General features: G+C 52.3%; 7 protein-coding genes across 7 annotated transcripts; 4 read left to right on the top strand and 3 right to left on the bottom strand.

Moving 5' to 3' along the window:
• Positions 1–1,516: 1,516 nt before the first annotated feature.
• On the top strand, positions 1,517–1,711 carry Z519_02011 (uncharacterized protein; the record flags this gene model as incomplete). The annotated part of the gene is made up of 1 exon (XM_016759768.1): positions 1,517–1,711. The coding sequence occupies one exon, from the start codon at positions 1,517–1,519 to the stop codon at positions 1,709–1,711; it is 195 nt and encodes a 64-aa protein (XP_016623289.1).
• Positions 1,712–7,989: 6,278 nt separating this feature from the next.
• On the top strand, positions 7,990–8,523 carry Z519_02010 (uncharacterized protein; the record flags this gene model as incomplete). Its single annotated transcript, XM_016759767.1, has 2 exons — positions 7,990–8,074; positions 8,174–8,523. The coding sequence occupies 2 exons, from the start codon at positions 7,990–7,992 to the stop codon at positions 8,521–8,523; spliced, it is 435 nt and encodes a 144-aa protein (XP_016623288.1).
• A 407-nt stretch (positions 8,524–8,930) lies between these two features.
• On the bottom strand, positions 8,931–9,143 carry Z519_02009 (uncharacterized protein; the record flags this gene model as incomplete). Its single annotated transcript, XM_016759766.1, has 1 exon — positions 8,931–9,143. The coding sequence occupies one exon, from the start codon at positions 9,141–9,143 to the stop codon at positions 8,931–8,933; it is 213 nt and encodes a 70-aa protein (XP_016623287.1).
• A 1,457-nt stretch (positions 9,144–10,600) lies between these two features.
• On the top strand, positions 10,601–10,927 carry Z519_02008 (uncharacterized protein; the record flags this gene model as incomplete). Its single annotated transcript, XM_016759765.1, has 2 exons — positions 10,601–10,744; positions 10,793–10,927. 2 exons carry the CDS (start codon positions 10,601–10,603, stop codon positions 10,925–10,927), a joined length of 279 nt encoding a protein of 92 aa, XP_016623286.1.
• A 521-nt stretch (positions 10,928–11,448) lies between these two features.
• On the bottom strand, positions 11,449–11,849 carry Z519_02007 (uncharacterized protein; the record flags this gene model as incomplete). The annotated part of the gene is made up of 2 exons (XM_016759764.1): positions 11,449–11,694; positions 11,766–11,849. The coding sequence occupies 2 exons, from the start codon at positions 11,847–11,849 to the stop codon at positions 11,449–11,451; spliced, it is 330 nt and encodes a 109-aa protein (XP_016623285.1).
• A 2,557-nt stretch (positions 11,850–14,406) lies between these two features.
• Positions 14,407–16,437, top strand: Z519_02006 (uncharacterized protein; the record flags this gene model as incomplete). Its single annotated transcript, XM_016759763.1, has 1 exon — positions 14,407–16,437. One exon carries the CDS (start codon positions 14,407–14,409, stop codon positions 16,435–16,437), a length of 2,031 nt encoding a protein of 676 aa, XP_016623284.1.
• A 325-nt stretch (positions 16,438–16,762) lies between these two features.
• Positions 16,763–17,812, bottom strand: Z519_02005 (uncharacterized protein; the record flags this gene model as incomplete). Its single annotated transcript, XM_016759762.1, has 1 exon — positions 16,763–17,812. The coding sequence occupies one exon, from the start codon at positions 17,810–17,812 to the stop codon at positions 16,763–16,765; it is 1,050 nt and encodes a 349-aa protein (XP_016623283.1).
• Positions 17,813–17,855: the final 43 nt, after the last annotated feature.

Raw genomic sequence — 17,855 nt, 5'->3', positions numbered from 1 at the left:
TGGACTCGATAGGATGCGAAAAGTACTGGGTACGAAACACGATTCCCTTTCCTTTTTGCCGCAGCTGCTGCAGGAACGGGTGGTTTACGATAGGCTTGAGAGAAGAATGATGAACAGTTGCAGGTTGGTTGTGGTGGTTTGAGTTGTGAGAGGCAAAGCAGGAACCAAACAGAAGCCCCGCCCAGCCATAGTTGAACTAAACATGCATGAAGTAGGTACAAAGAGCCCCGGAGACCACAAGTTCCCCCCAACAGCGAACCTGCACTTGTTCCCCCCAGCCCTGCAGGTTACCTACCATAGCAGCCACCTAGTGTCTCCGCGCAACGTCATCCTCGCGGTCGGGGCTTAATGAGGGGCACGCCTTTGCCTCTGGCCTGTGGAATAACGAGTATGCCGCACTACGCAGCTCGCCTACCAATGCCTGCAGTGTGTACGAGGTACCGACACAGTCCCTCGGGCGCCGGGGTTTGCCCCTTCTTCCTGCCCTTCCCAGAGTCCCAGTGCCCAGTGGATTGTCTCAATTTCAAGCCAAAGTTAATTGGGTTGGCTGCCCAATGAGTCCACATTCTCAGGGGGATTCCCACCACCTTGCACTTATTGTTGCCAATCTTCTGTGCCAACACGAATCCAATCCGAGCCACCGTCACTGTCACGGCAGTGTGCGACTGCACCGCTCCATTGGGCGCTGGCCGCTGGCCTGTTTGATCAAAGTCCCCTTTCCACTTTTCCATGCCAACCAACAACCCACAACTCACAACCCGCAGCTCACAGCCCTGCCAACCCGTTTCCCGTTTCCAAAGCCTTCTGGTTTCCCTTCCCATCCACAACTCCATCCCCCCTTTGGCTTCGTCGCCCTGTTGCGGATGCTGCCCGTTTGTGTCTTTTCTTTCTGGTTACCCGGATCCCTAGCTCCCTGCTCCTCGTCATCTGAGTCACTGGCAGCACACCAGCAAGGCTTGGGATTTTCAGTTGCCTGATGCTAGGTCCCGATTTGGCATTCTGCCTGATGCCGACCCCATCCTCTCACCAGGCTTCAACATCCAAATAAGCCTGCACTGCTGATTCCTGCAATTGTGACTCTTCAGCTTTGCGCTGCCTCTGCTATAAAGCCGCTCCCAATTCCTTTTCCAATCTCCCCTCTTCTCCCTGTCAATAGAATCCATCAGTCAGCACTCTCAAGCCACAGACAATCCCCCGTCACAAAACAAACCTCCCTCAACCCCCTTAGCAACATTCTTGGAACTCGCCCCCACCTCCATCAACTGTCACCACTTTTAGCAACCTTCGCCACGAGAGTCCCAATTCCCAGGGCGACCATCCCTCCAGACCCTTTTACATTCAAAACGTCTTACCCAGGCTGTGAACCTGATCCTTGCACCCACTGTATAAATCCCAAAGCATCCCCTCGTTGAGGTCTGTCTCCTGTCTATTGCCGCCCCTCCAGGCATCACGCCGCCAGTCAGAGAAAAGCACTCTGTCGCAGACACAATCCAATCCTCAGTCACCAACGGACGAGATGGCTCCCCAATATCACAGCTCATCTGGCTCCAGCAGCGCCGGTGAGAGAATCTACCACGATTCGCGAAGAGAACCTCGAGAGCGCAAAGAGCCTCGCAAGCCCGTCAAACGTGAAGTCGTCGTCATTCACCACAACACCGTTACCCGCGACGAGACCAGATCCTCCGGCATGAGCCACAACAGATGGAGGTGAGAGTCCAAGACACCACCAAGCATGGGGAAACGCAACGCCTGTACGATTCATACGGAACAACGGGAATTTTGATACCAAGCGGAAGGAGTCTGGGAAAATGGATGCTTCAAACGGGACACAAATGGAGTTTGCTGGGTTCTTTTGGGGCCTTTGATGCATCATCACTCTTGAAGAGTATTCAGGAAGACTGCTGCACAAACATTTTCCTTTGTTATCGGTCAAGGATTGCTCTTTCAACGCCTCTTTTGTACAATTTTTCGAGGTCCTGGCTACTTTCCCAGGCCTCTTGTCTCTGATTGTGGATCAGATGGGCAATGTCACAAATACTTCAGATAGAAATCTAAGGACGCGAGTCTTTCTGTGGACGCGACGAAGTGGAAGAAGCATTATCATGGTCTGTCTATCTTTATCGATTGTCGTATCAAATGTGCTGTACTATCGCCAGCCTATCGATAACAATGATGATCATCCACCTCGTTCCGCGCTCCCACAGTTCTTTTGTCTTCCTCCTGCTTGTTCACTGCCGTACACAACGAACAACCCTTTGCTGGCCGCAGGACAAAGAGTTTCCTCCCGCTTCATAACGTCTCCTTTCCATGTCGATCCCACGCCCGAAAGCATTCGGTCGGAAGCATATATATGATCGTCAGATAGAGCGTCCAATCGTGCCAACACTGGGTCGGCCTCCCAATCAAGAGTGACGGGTGAGGCGGCCGCTTAGCTGCTTTTGTTTCTAGCTGCGGTGGGCTCGGTGGGCACTGGACACAGCCTAGAGAGTTCCATCCTTGTCATCCTTGAGTCTGAATCGAAGCGGGCGGATGCTTCCCCAATTTGATGGTTGCACCCGTCCAGGCGGGCTACTGCCCACCGGAGTCTTGGGCAAAGCTCCTGCAATTTTGGATTAAGGGCCCACGGCACTTGTCCACTGACGCCTCACCAGCCTCAGGGCCCAGGCACCCCAGGGCAAAGCGCAATGGGTATGCCTGAGACAAGACGACAAGACGAACACTCCCATCCTTGCCCGTACCCAGTACTCCGAGCTGGGCGAGATTTCCACGACGGCGACAGGGTATTAGGTAGGTAGGTAGCCGAATAAGCCTCGTTGCTGCTCCTGCTCCTGCTCCGAAATTTCCCTCCGGCCCGGCTCATTCTCCGGGCCAAAAGGACTCAAGGGCGGAACTTTTGTATCAGCACGCCGCTCTCACGACTGGGTACCTCGCTCTCACTTCTCGGTACCCTTTCTTCTCGAGTATCGCAGCTGCGGCGAACACATCAGCACAGAAGGAATGCCAACGTGCATCCAACGTGCAAACCTGTGCCTGTCTTGACCTGTAAGTACCTCATGAGAAGGCGGCAGTCCAAAGGGCCATGCATCTGGTCCGTTTTCGCTTCGATCAAAGTCCTTCCAATCCGTACCGTCCAGCTGGCACCCGCTACTGCTGCATGCCACCACGATGACCTGCCGCAGCTCACTGCTCCTCGGTGGCTCCCGACTGCGAATAAAACCCGTCGCAGATCACCTGCAGATGTTGCTAGTATGCTGAACTGTCCCCTCCGAAGTACCATGCGTCAAAGCTGTCCGACTCGCTGACGACCAAAGGTCCCGTCCCCTCTCTGCCTTCTCAACTCTCGTCGATTCGTCGCCCCTTGCAGCACTTGTTGATGCTATTTACCCAACGACATGGAGATCAATGTCCTCCACATCGGTTACTGACGGATAACACCAGATCCACGAGCCTGAATCAGCTACACAGAATCGTGGGGAACCGTGGCGCAGTCAACCCAACTGGTAGTCCACGTGTCCCGGCCCTGCGATGTACTTTCTTTCCGTTGAGCCTCTTTTCGCTGTCAAGGGTACCCGTTCGAACGATGCACCTCTGATACGATATCTCTGCACCCAAACATCTACACCAGTTTTCAAAACTCATACTGCACAGCTCTCTTTTCTTTGTAATCTTGATGTTCTGCGCTGCAACAGGAGTCGACGGCGCCAGCCACAACGCTTTGAACATGCTCTGGAATGTCTTCGTACTAGATTACTGGTCGATGCCAATACTAGCCTGGCTGTCATCTTCACGCGATTTTTACAGGTCCAATGCTATTGGATGGACGGTCTTGCCATTGTTGCGCTTAGGTCCGGCGTGCCAGTCACTAAGCATACAGACATTTTCAGACATACCCTTCCTTCGTGTCCTTCAGCTACTTGCACATCCGGCTCCTCAAACAGTAGGTCCCTCCAATCCAGCAGGCCCACACTTTCCTAACGTCGAGACGAATTCTCAATGCTCAAGGCAAGATGAATCCGGCATCTGGCCCATACGGAAAAATCGGTGTCTAGGCTGGCCACGTCGAGATGGCTACGGGGATGCCTTTGTTTACCCGCGAAGCATGTTGGTACAAATCTAGGCGAGCTGTGAAGCGCAGACTGCGGCCCATGCGTTCAGTCCGCTCTCTACTGTATCATGGTTAGGGTCCTCAAGCTGCGAACGGCCTAGGACGATACTGGGGAGGCGCGAGCATGAGTGGAACCTATTCCGAAGCGCTCTACGTTACCTGTTGCTCGTGCAACGCTTATACCATGGATGGCCGCCTATGAGTTCTCCAAGGCCATTGTCTTAACATAGAGATGCAGCAGTTATGCCTCTGAGGTGACGTGCTCCTTCTGATCTGTCTCACAGAAGCATATAGAAGAACACTAGCTTTGTTGTCCCGGTTAATATACTGTCATTTTCTCTGCTTGCGGATATTGCCTTGGTAGCTGTGCGCCAGTTGGTGCCAGACAGGAAGGACAAGGCAAAAGTCGGAAGAATGTCCGACCGAATTGGAAAAGGCCAAGCCTTTTTACGAGTCTAGCTGCGTACTCGTCTGGAGTACCTCGTATCTAGTGGCAGTTGGTGTCAACTACTATCACGTTACCTCTCACACCAGATTCGTATGATGTCCAGCGAAAATTATATAGCCTGTATGATGTCGTAGAGCACCTTATGGCAACAAGAGACCATTCCAACTGGTACCATAACTAACAAACCTTCAGGCTCGGGAACATTCCAAGCACTCTTAACGCCAACGCCCTAACTACGTACTGGGGAGATACCTCCCGTGTACTTCTCTGCCCATCAAAAGAGTTGAGCGAAAGCTGTTTATCGAATCTTAAGAAAATCTCTTTGGGATACGTTGAATTTCTGCCCGCAAGATGAGGGTTCTCTTCTTCCTGCCTGTTTTTTTAGGACTCGTTAATGGAGACGATCATGCCTCCACTGCTACATCAACACATCATCCAGACAGCGAGCACACGTCGACGACACTCACTTCCCCCACCGGCTATAGTTTCAGTAATGGCATGATGACGACAGCAAGACCATCGTCAACCGGTGTAGTCTGTCGACCGCTCGGCTCGACGGATTCGCACAGCCTGACGGCCTTCTGCCCCATCCTGTCCGCGCACCACACGCACACGGGCATGATGGGCGGCAGCGGTATGATGGGATCCGAGTATGAGTGCCCGAACTACGACGGGAGCGATTTTCACTACACGATGAATATGATGGGCTCTGATCCCATGTGCTGCACCTATTCCGCAACGCTTACCAGTGTCGGATCCTCCGTTGGGTGTTGCCCCTGCGGTTCTATATGCACGGGAACTGTCCCGGGGACTCAGAACTGGTACACTGCAGCTGGTACGATTCAAAATAAAAATTCCTCGTCCTCTTTTCCGTCTCCCCCAATGACCCCTCCCGTTCAGTTCACTTTCGAGCATTTCGTATGGGAGGGGCGGCGTCGCGTTCAAGGTTCGTAACCGAAGCTAACATTGGAGAAAATTCTAGGACAAGTTGTGCTCACCACGGGCTCTGTTCCCGGCACCGTGACTGTCACGGCCACTCCCGTGGGATCAAGAGGTTCCTCGCTGCACGGGAGTGCTGCCTGTCTGAATCTACCACTTGTCGTTAGCAGCCTTGTCCTTGCTTTCTTAATGGGCCACAATCACTTCTTCTGAACGCTAAATGGGCTTGCCCTGCAACGTTGATGTAAGAATACCTAAGGATCGTTCAAGTTCGGGGGTGGTCAGGAAAGCAGAGAACGAACAATAGGGGCCCGCTTGAAATAATACCTAATACGCATTCAACTTCCGCGACACGGAGCACATATACTTACGCCTCTTATTTATCTAGACCATTCCTTGCCCTCAATAGGCATTATCCCGTTAGTCACACGTCTGCGTATCCGGGTGTTCCTATGACTCCTGTTCTGTTGATAAATGATACGAACTGGAGACAGAAACCAAAGCACCAGCGTTGCCAGGACGATAGTCTCTAGGAAGTCCTGACTATGCGTAGTCTGGCTTGAATATCCACAAATGGAGCGATCTGAGTAACTAGTCGGGATCAAGTTATTCCGTGCCTTGTGGCTCTATTCCGAATTTAGGTGGCAATCTTCGTGGTCCCCGGGACTCGGGACTACTCTATAATGGGGATGGCTTTATGAATACTATCCTATAATAGGGATAGCCTGAAACTGACTAGGACTATCAAGTACCTGGTACTTGGTAGTCCTCGCGACCATCATGACAATGGTCCTAAGAGACTTCGAGTCCTAAACGACTATTATAGTCTCAAGGACTATAGACCTGGCAACGCTGCCAAAGCAGTCAGTGCCCGTTTCCTAGCAAGAAGACCGGCGTGCTTCATGATGATTACCGGATTCGCTCGACCAGGATCCGAGCCTGACATCTAGTCTGGACTTTTCGGTTGGGTCACCTCGGCGTTACCACGAAGACGGCGCCCGTTGAGTGAGAGAGGCAAGACGGGATGAAAGTGTCGGTGGTCAATGATCGAGCCAAGTCAACGGTTTGGCGATTCTCGGCTTGAAGTAGACTGAAGTTGCTCGTCACCTGCGGCTCCCTGCGCGCACCCCATTATCGCCCATGATAGACAGAGTAATGTGTTCGAAAGGCCATGCTCCTCTTCGGGGACCGTTTTCCTTGACTCAGCCTTATTTGGTTCCTTCTCCATGCGCTTTCGATCTCCTCCATCATGACTTCGAGGTGTTCAGTCTCCAGACAACACGAACTTTCTTTGTCCGGGCTTGTCAACCAGGATCTTAGGGCTCTCAAAATGACGTCCCGATGGCCGGTGTTCAGCATCATAGTCGATTCGACAAATCGGAATACTTCCTCGGCAGAAACCTCTGTATTTATTGCTTTCTCTTGTCTGTACATCTCGACAACATACAGAGAAAGCGCGAAGAGCGTAGGTAAGGAAGGAACCTTTGCCTCTGATTGATTCTCAAACCTCATTCCAGCTTCAAGCTGGCGGTGTAGCAACATGATAGTTGATTGACTTCTGATCTGCTCGTTCTCTAGTGGCGGCTGGACTCTCCTCAAGAAGTGTTGATCGAGGTTTTTTTACATTGTGTCAAACTGCTGTCGGGACCTGAAGGGGACCCTGCGAGATCAACAACTTGACAACCAACGACTATCTCATGACGTCCCAACTTGGGTCGTGGTCGCAGCCAATGACAGAATACCAAGGAGAATTAGGCCTCAGAGACTGCCAAGACACGCAGGTCAGGTGGTAACAGACTGCCCAACCAGCCATAGCCGGACCTTTGCCGTAATGTCTGCAGCGACCTTTTCTCCCACGGAGCATCTATGTCGGTACAAGATCAATTGTGCCAACTTCAATTATCTCGATCCTTCCTTCTACGTCCTAGCGCGCCTGCTGTTTTTCGGCTACAGAAGCATTGATTAATTAGCGAGGGTATTGACCTCTTACGTCCCGAATAAGGGAAGTCGAAGCCTTCTGATTCTCCTGCAGGGAGAGGCATCCATCCTTTTCGCGGCTCGTGGGAAGCCTGGCAGGTACAGGTGAGGGGGGAGGGACGCCTTGTTTCACAAATGCTAGGACTCTGGACTGGTACAATCTGCCGGAGAAGCTCCCTCTCATTTGGAATCTGACTGCATCTGCTCCATACCGCAGACTCAAACCATTGAGCTGCTTCCTCCCTAATCAAGCATTTCAGGCTGGCCCGCCAAGGCTGGATACCCCTCTGCTCACCGCATTTACGGTCAAGTTTCAATATATTTCCTTGACGTCCTGGCTACAAAGCATTGGAAGTCTTCCTCGTTGTGGTGCGTGAAACAATAGGGACGCTGAGACTCTAGTATCCTTCCAAAGAGCTGGCTATTTCGGTATGGCTTTGATCTCTCTGGCATCCTATCTTTCCAGCGATTCTATTTGGCTAACTTGTTAAGCGAAGCGAGCGAATCTCACACTGTCACCATGGCTCCAGTCGCTGCCGTACTCTGCGGTAAACAACCGCACTTGACCGAATTTATGATCAAGAATCTCCTTCCTAAGATCGAGGGTGAGTCTCTTTCCCAGACAGCTACCTACTTTGAGGGACAGCTATCAATTGAGGATAGGGGTAATCGAGGTGGCTTATTGACTGACTCTCGTGTTATAGTCGTCCATGTGTGCAACAATGCCGACACAGCCGTCGCTGAGATCCCTGCTCTTCTCAAGGGCGAAATTACCCCGCCCTCCTCGGGTTTGGGGACGAACGTGGAGGGATCTGGACGGTCTGATATTTCGCTCATCATCGTGGGGGGAGGCTTTTCGCCACAAGATGTCCAAGCCATCAAATCAGCTGCTGATGCTGTGAAGCCCGTGGCATTGTTCTGCGCGGACACCAGCAAGACCCCGGCGGGCGCAGGACCTCCGCCCCCAGAAATGATCAAGAAAAGAATGATGGCCGGTATTGAGAAGGAGGAGAAGGGCGAGGGAGAGTGGGCTCCTGGGATGTACATGTATTGACGACCCGGAGCTGAGAACCTCGAATGGCGGTTGGAAGGTTTGCGCTGTGTGATCTCAGGGATAGAGGGGGATTAGTCCGATTGCCGATGGCATGGCCGGGACTCGGGCAAGATTTGATGTGGGTTGCTAAACATAAGCGCCATCTAGATCCTGGTTGCCTTTGCAGCGTTCACCGCTATCATGCCTCTACATACTTTCGTGTTGCGCCTATTGATCAAGGATCGCCCGTCTGTAGTTTGCCTTTCACCGACGCCGGTCTTGCAGTCGCTTTATCGACGGGTCATGCAGAATACGAAGGAGGGTTCTCCACTTCAACCAGGGCGCAAAAGTGTATTCCATACACAAAAGTGAGGCGTTCTGGGGGTACACGGTACATAAGGCACATTTCGAGATGAGCACCACCCCATTCACACGTCCATATTCGTCAGTCGATCAAGCTCACTCTCCCATCTAAGAATTTCCTGGATCAGCAGGATATCGAACCGCTCCCTTGCCAAAGGGACTTTCGCGGCTGGCCCATTCAAGCTCAGCGCCTGCAATTCTGCAGTACGGTTCTGCAAGTGGTAAATCTCAATCATTTGCTCGTAAATATCCAGAGCTCGAGGGCGACCCGGCGCCATATATGCCTGCCTGCAGCTCTTCGTCTTCCATCATGTCGAAGAGCGCGATGCACCCTGCTTCGGGCTCAGCCAACCTACCCATTCGGATTCGCACGTGCACGAGGCCCTGGATGGTCTGACGGTCTGGATTTGACCAGAATGACGAGCAGGGTTTCGGCCTCATCCCACCGTTCGCAAAGTACAGAAGCACGGGCGAGGTTGGACCGAGTCAAGGCCATGTCAACATGATTGTCGCCCAGAGTACGGGTGACAACCTCGAGGATCGCCTCCAGCATTCCGCTGCTTCGAGACCGCGGTTTCTCTCACAGATCACCTTCGAAAGTTCATTTACTGACCACATGGTATATGCGTGCTCCTCACCCAGAATTCGCCTTCGGGCGCTGAGAACTCTTTGCACTTCCCGAGGCAATCGATCTGAAGCCCCGCGATGAACAACAGGCGAAGGGAGCATGTTTCCTTGCCTAGATGATGTTCGACGAGCGAATGGTCACACAATACTCGGACAACGCGGCGAAATCTGATACGAGCTTCTTCATCGCACGGTGCGTCCGCACGAAGGAATTGAGGGTAACGAGAGTACCAGCTCCGGATCTGGGGTAGTATTTGACAGATTATGCCCCGATGGGCGAAAGATCCGCTCCAGGATACACTCAAAATGCAGAAAAGCAAATAAGTGGACCAGGTCCACTGTGTCTTTGTGCTCGCCAGACTCCTTTTGGCAATTCGCTGAAATGGGATCTCCCGTGTGGTTATGGTATCGGCGTACAGACTGCCGTGCGTGCTTCGAGTGCTCATGATAGCCAGACGATGGCCGAGATCATGGTGGAGATATGTCTCCGAAGTATCTATTTTCCATCAGATGGTAGCCCCAGCATGAGTCAAGGCGAATAGCTAGATAGCCAAGAGAAGGTAAATCCACGGCCAGCTCACCCCCCCTTTGGACGTGGGTGATGGCTGCTGCACTGTGCTCAATCCCGCCTGCCGTCTTGGATAAAAAGGTTGTAACAACCCCCCCCCCCCCCCCTCTCCTTCCCGGAGCTCGCCTTCCTCACCTTTACCTTTGCACCCACCCTCACTTCACCTTTGTACTCACCCTCACTTTTACACTCACCCTCACCCGACCCGACGCCACTTCAAAATCCTCTTCAGATATTATCCTCAAAAATGCTGCGTCAAGCCTTCCGCCTTAGACACCCCAGCATTCTCCAACAAGTTACACATTCAACAAAGAATATCTCTCCATTATGCATATCCCAAAGCCGTACCTTCCAGACAGTGACACGTAAGGCACATCACTCTGCTACGATCGCAAAGCCGTTAACAGGTCTATAGGTTCGCTCTATAGTGATAGAGACACCACTTCTACCTCTGTCAGCCTACCTCTCGAGGACAAGGTCAACCAGTTTCACTCAGATTTAATGATGATAAAATCAGAGTTGACGGCGACGAAATCAGAGATGAAACACCTCGGTCACAGCATTACCACGGAGATGAAATTTTTCAGTGAAACCATCTCTGCGCAGATCAAGGTCCTCAATACAAGCATGGAGTCGAGAATGGACAAATTTGAGAATCGATTTTTGTTTCGAATGCTCTTCGCTGTAAGTGATCTTCGTATTACTAAATACTACTTTCTAATCATTACGAAGGCATTTGGTGTGGTGATTATTGGAGTGGGTGGTACCGTCACTGCTGCAATCCTACGATACCAGACTCCTACCGCTCAGACTCCTACTGTCCAAACTCCAGCCGTTCAGACGGCTCAGGCTCCTACTGTTAAATAAGTTTGAAGTAAGAGAGGATATTGTGCATACTATTACGGGCATATTGGTAAGGAGGCCGGGCAGGAAGGAGATGATGTATGATTAGACGCAGTCACAGACGCGGCAGGTGGGCTACAACGAGTCACTCGTTATCCAGAGATTCTGTAAATTCACAGCGATGGCGCGCATGGCTTGATAGACTTATACGGCGGCATCATAGGTTCAACTTCCCTCGGTAGCTTTTAATATGACGTCCTGGAGTGGGAGGTGAGCGATACTTAAAAGCGGCGCCGGGCGGGTGAGCGCCCACGTGAGCTCGCCGTCGATTTACGTCGTCTTGTGTCGCCATGACCGAAGCAGCCCTACAATTGTGCGGAGATTTCCGGTCATCAAGCCACCTCCGAATGAGGTAATTGAGCCTCCTGGGGTGGAAAAACAATGGCCCTCAGGATGTCCGTCACTGAAGGTTGCAAGGTAGAACTACGGTGCTAGTATCGCCTCAAATGTCAAACATAGTCTTCTACCTTTCGACCTACACATATTCATGTGTAATCCCTCAACAACTCTGCGGCTTGATTTGTGCGCATGGTGTTCAACTTGGCATCTGCCTCAACCCATCGTCCTGCAATCACAGACTCAGCCTCCGAAGCATACCGCACCGGTGCATAACAACGCCCTCGTTCAGGCAAAGTTCGACCTTCGAATCGACACATGTTTCTAGGATCACATGGGAGGCCACACCGCTCTGTGTCATCGAGAATTGTGGCGGCCGAAGATTCGTGTCCAATCTATACGCTATCAACATCCACACTTTGGTTATGGTTGCGAGCATGCCGGTCTGACGTGGGAAGTCACATACGTAGTCATATTTGCCTCCAAGATTTGTCTTCTCTTGTTCCCACAAGAAAAATATGCGAAGCCGCTTCATCATAGGGACAAACATATTGGTGATATATCAAGGTCTCCGAGTTTTGTCTGAGCGCGTCGAGGAGCTGACTGTCAGTATCGCAGAGCTTTGCAGGGGTCAATTTGTCCACAAGGAGTCGGCCGTAGGATGCGAGCACGTCTTTGTCACTACCATCGTGCGGCGTCCCAAAGAACAACAGACCTAAGGGAGGGACATCGATGGAATAAAGTTCTTCAGTCGATTTGGAGGTTCGGCTTTGAGAGGAGAGGATGGCCCAACCAAAACACGTTTCTTTACTAGGCAAACAAAAGGGATTCTCTGGGGCCTTCGATCTTACCCTCATTACGATCATGCCCCGTAGGGAATGGCAGACAAACATGATAGGCCTCCGAGTACTCCCATCCAGCTGCGGAACCATTATTGGTATCCCCAAGGAATGTTTCCAAAAGAGGATAAACCTTCACACCTGTCGATCAGCAACTAGCTCGGCAGCCAAGGTGTGTGCGTATTGGAGAATGGTGTCCGACGAGGCCTTGCTAAGTATTGCTGTGACAGCGGCGATGTAGCCGTAGGTCAGAATTCGGGCTTGCTTCAAATGTACCGGTAGCAATTCTGGGTCTCCTAGTCAGAATCTCCCTGTCCCCTTTGACCGTCCATGTCTTGAAAGCGTGACCCTTGCAATCCGTGAACGGCAACGACACTGCATGCGTATGAACAGTGAACTGCGGATGAGGTCTCAAAGGAAGCCTACTCGTGGGTGGGGTTCTCACCCCGGTAAAATTCAGTCAAGCCGGCGTGCTCAGGCATGTCGAGGCTTGATGTGAGGCTGAAAAGCCGCAAAGTAGGTTACATTGGGTGAGGCAGGTTATGATCAAGGCGAACAGAGGTCTGATATAAACTATAATAACGTCCAACAGGCATGGCTTCGCTGCAGCCAAAGCCAGGGGAATGAGGACATGCGGCCTGGTGTTTTCTCTCTGCAATATTTAGACCACCACACGCTTGCTGTCTCGGGAATCAACCTTGCATGTCTAGAACTGGTTCTAAACAAACTGGACGAGACAAGGCTGAGGTGAGTGATCCGCAAATGCGATTGAGTCAGGGACAGAAGTAACGTATATGGTTATATGGACATTGCTCTAGCCGCAATCCTCCACATGCTGCCCGATTCCACCTCATTGGACGGAACAGGCTACGATTAGTGCCCTGTTTCATTCGCAATTTGGCAGCAAATCCATTTCAGAGGAGAAGCATCTCTGGAACTGAGAAGGTAGTCGACTGGGCTTTGCAGTCCTTGACAGGCCCACCATGTCCTCCCTCTATCCCCCGTACGCTTGCAAGTGAGGCCGTCTGTGCTTGTCGGTATAATCTGGATGTTAGCAGCGTACTCGGCATACGAATGGTCTGTACCAGAAAGATGGTTGCTTGCGTAAGGGGCTTTGGGGGCCCTGAGCGTTGCAGCTCTGACAGGCGGCAAGCAAAAGACGGTGCGTCTGACAGACAAGTGGATAGACACCTTGACAAGCCAAATGCCGAGGGACGACGTCTTTCCTTTGACAGCTTCAGCTTGTCTTCCATCACAAAGTGAGACGATGCACGCGTTTTTCATCTCCGCCACCAGTGCGTATGCTTCTGGGATGTCTCCAGCTGTAGATGGCTGGGATCAGATGATGAATATGATGCAGAACAATGACTCTGGGCAATGGTGAGGCTGATTCTAGTCGGACACATGCGAAACCACCATCACAGCTCCAACATGCCAATTATCTGTGAGCTCCAGGATCAGGATCGGGATCTGGATTAGGGCTTGAGCATGATAGTCTCTCTCCCACGGGTGCTGCTTGGCGGCCAGATTGAACAACAACAGGCACACAACAAAGCTAGTCCTCCAAATGAGAGGAATCTCGACTTGGCTTTACTTGGGGAAGACCGTGGGAGGCATTGCTCAGACCGTTTGCCGGCAACTGCTCGCAGAGTCGGCTGCCCGTCGGCTTGTTGAGATGGAATCGAGTGAGAGATGGACAGTGAGATGTGAAATGAAGGGAAAACAGAAGAGAAGAACAGGCTTTGAAAAATCCTTCACCTTGTCTCGTCCTGTTCTTCCTTGTCCCTTCTCCCATTACCCCTTGTTCCATCGACATCGTCCCCTTCTTGTCTTCTTTCTGTGATCGATACCGCTGATAGCAACATCGTCAAGGTTCATAGCTCACCTGCAGACGCCGGAGGACAGACACACTTGTTCTTAGAAATCCGCGTTCAGTGGTGAGAGCGATCTGTTGAGCGCAGTGTGAGGACTGACAGAGAGATAGATATAGACATATATCACAGCATCGCATCGCACTTCGCCCTCGACCGACCCGCCAAAGTCTAGAAAGTCATTGCAGAGGAGCGTTCAGCCATCAACCGCGCAACCATGTCTGTCAATTATCCCACTCGACGCTGGTCTCGGCGCTCTCGCTCTCACTTCTCTTCTCATTCTTCCTCTCACTCTCATCACCGCTCGGATCCATCTCCTCCACCCAGCTTCGGCCATCTCTCCAGCCGCCCTCCCAGCTTCCAGCCTCACTCTGCCTACAACTCCTCTGATTCCATCATGCCTGGTACCACCACCATCATGGGTGGCGGCTGGTCCGACGCGAGGCCACCGACTCCCCCAGAAGGCGTCATCCGAGTCGATACCAGCTTTACCGTCGAAGAGGTCTTCGTCGAGCCTGAGCCCACCAACGTGTCCACCAATGCTATCTTCGGCGACTCGAGTGGTTACTACCAGGCCACAGTCTGGTCGGCGGCGTCGCAATTCGCTCGAAACCTATTTGAGCCAGAAATGAACGTTGGACGAGGAGGAAACATCAATATCGACAACACCACCACTAGCAAATGGGTAGCAACAGCCTTGCTTTTAGCCTTTGTCAATCTCATCACCATGGTCACCGAGAGCATGATGCCCGTTATGATCCCGGCCATGATCTACGACCTCAACGTCCAAGGCTTTCAGTGGCTCATCGCGGGTCCAGCCATCGGAGCGGCTGCCACAGCTCTCATTGCAGGCCATCTCTACGTCGTCGTCCCTTTCAAGATGATTTACACGGTGTTCGCTCTCATTGTCTTGACCGCCATCATCTCTCCAGGCTTTGCCCCAAACATGGCGTTTCTCTTCTTCACTCGAATCCTTCTCGGTGTGGGTCTGGCAGGTCAACATTTCGGTACCCTGGTCTTCTTGGAACACAAGAGCAGTTTCGCAGACAAAGTTCGACGTGACTTCTTCCTCTCCGTCAGTTCGACTTTGGGTCTGATCATTGGTCCCATCTTCGGCTCTATCTTTGCTCATCGAGACAAGAACTGGTCCTGGGGATTCTACACCGCCTTCGTCCTTCTCACCCTGGTCTTGGCTTTCCTGTTCCACCTCCTTCCGACAGAGGTTGAGCTTGCTGCGAATGCGCCCTGGGCTTGCGGACCGGTATTCAACTGGAACCATCGCCTCAACTGTACCGACACCCTAGGTGGTTTGCTTAGTTTCTTCGGCATCATCACTCTGTTGATCACATTCAACTTCACCGGCACCTTGAACCCCTGGACAAATGGACACCTTTACGTTCCCTTGATCGTCGGCATCATCTTGGTGGTCTTGCTTATCCTTCAGCAAGCCTACAAGATCTTCAATTCACCGTCGACTCGGCTGTTCCCTGTGGAGTATCTGCGACACTTCAAGACCATGGCGCTTTTCGTGCTCATTTTTTTGACTGCTGCCATCTTCCAGACCGCGATCCCCTACACTGCGCTCTATCAGATGTTCACGCGTCCTCAGCCTTCAGCAGTCACAACGGCGTTCTACCTCTTGTTCACCACCACCGGTCCATACTTGATCCCGGTCTTGCTCATCCCAGTGTACATCGGCGGCGGCTTGATCACCCGTTACCCAGCGGTCCCAAGCTACAGCTTCTGGAGCGTCATCTCATCGGTCTTCCTTCTCGCCGGCACCGTCCTGCTCTATATCAACATGCCCTCCGTGTTCCCGGCTTCAGACGGCCTTCCAACCGTCGCAAAAGAATTCTCTCTTGCTTGCATCGGCTTCTGGTCGACGATTACCTTGTCAATGGCCCATCAGCTCATGGACTTGCTTCAATCGCCATTCGTGAGAGGCGCCCAGGACGCGCGCCAGAAGCACCCGCTCCACAACCGTGCATTCGTGCTGTTTGCGATGTACCTCGGCGCCGCTGTCTCCCTGACAATCACGGGCAACATTTTCATGCACGTCGGTCCCCGTGCGCAGTTCGCCTTACTGGAACAAGCCAACGACAGCGCCTACCCAGCCACTGCCGACAACGCCCTGGTCCTCCTCCTCGGCTACACCTTTGTCGACAGCAAGGTGACGCCGGCGCTCTTTGCGGCGTCGATCACCGCCTTGGACAACGCGTTCGCTTGGTCCTTCGTCGCCCTCGTGGGCTTCGCCGTCGCCGCCTGCCTTGTCAGCGGCTGTCTCTTGGTCACAAAGGTGGCCAAGGGCGAACTGGGGATGAGGACACGCCCCGGCCAGATCCCCGAGGACTGGCACGCTGGCATGGGCGGGCGCCCCGGCCAGCGAGACATCGAGCTGGAGGACCGTGTCAGCAGCATCACGCTCTGATGGGCGGTGGTGGGTATGGTGGAGTGGGCGGTCGCCCGCGAAGAGGTCGTTGTCGCTGTTGTCGTGAGATACGTGCGCGGGCACGGAATGGATAAGAGATCGCGCCCAGCTCAATGCTGGAGAAAAGATAAGATAGCATGCACACTGTGCACAAATGAAAAGACAAAAAAAACTCAACATGCAGACGGCCGATCTTGTTTCCTAGACTTCGTGGTGTTTGTAGAGTGGAATGTCGTGTTATTGATGATAGACAACATGCTCTCTATCATTGGGTATCAACCATCTACCTTGTTCGCTTGCGTCAGGCGCTCTGTCCACATGTAACTCAATCGACATCGTCTTCATCAGACGGTATGTTTTCCCTCTCCCCGTCACGGTCACCCTTCCCCTCTGCGCTATCCTTGTTCTCAAGGCCATATTCTGTTGCCACTCCTTGCAGCTCTTCTCCGAACAGCAATGTAAACACCACGACACCGTAAACTTCCCCGCTCCGCTTATTCTTCAGAGTATACCGCAGTTCGTGCGTCTTGGAGTCGACGTACTGAATCACATTCAATGAGAAGCCGGGTAACTTGAGGGAGAAGTCGTTGAAGTCCAAGTACGGGTTGCCAAAGTCGGATTGGTAGAGGCGACCTCGCTCGAAGGTAAACGACGAAAGGTTTGTGCGGTTGAGGAAATACTTTTGCCGGCCAGGGGGGTCTGCGGGGATGTTGGCTTCGGAGCGAAGAGTGAGACCTGTGCCTTCACCGCCTTCTTCGACAATAGCGTCGTGGAAATTCTGGGTATGTTCTTGAGGGATCTTCCATGCGTGATTTTCATCTTCCAGATCTTCCACATCCGATGAAGAAGACGAGGAGAGAAGTTGTTCCTTCGGAATGACTTCATCCCCTATCCTCAAGATATTCCAACTACTCAAGGCTGGGCCATACAAGTACGGTCTATCGGCGTAAACATCTCCGTCCAACCCTGGGTCAATCCACCATTTCACAATCCTAAATGCCTGATTGAAGCCCGGTGGCAACCTGTCTCTTATAGGTCTATCAAAGTCATTCCCAAACACCAGCTCTTCACCGGGAATATCCTGCTTAGGGACGAAGCTGAAAGATATGCTGTACTGATCATATTTATGGAGGTCCGAGGTGAAGTATTTCTCTGCAGTGACGGGTGAGGACGGCGGGAAGCCTGTAAAATGCCGAATGCGAACACATACAGACAGGATTATGGAAGAGGTTTCGAACGTGAGGGTTTCGGGGGCGTTGACAGGGATGACTTTATGGGTGGCGGAATCGTAGGATGGGCCAGCTGTGACGCGCAGGCGATATTGAGAATGGTGGGAGGTTTGCGACGACCGATCAGGGGACGAAAAGTCTCCCATCATGACAGGCTGTGCTACAGCCTTGTTCGAGAGGAGGGCTTCG

Source organism: Cladophialophora bantiana (assembly GCF_000835475.1).
Source record: "Cladophialophora bantiana CBS 173.52 unplaced genomic scaffold supercont1.3, whole genome shotgun sequence".
Taxonomy (NCBI): domain Eukaryota; kingdom Fungi; phylum Ascomycota; class Eurotiomycetes; order Chaetothyriales; family Herpotrichiellaceae; genus Cladophialophora; species Cladophialophora bantiana.
Note: the sequence above shows the minus strand (reverse complement) of the source record. Positions and strands in the feature narration are given on the sequence as shown.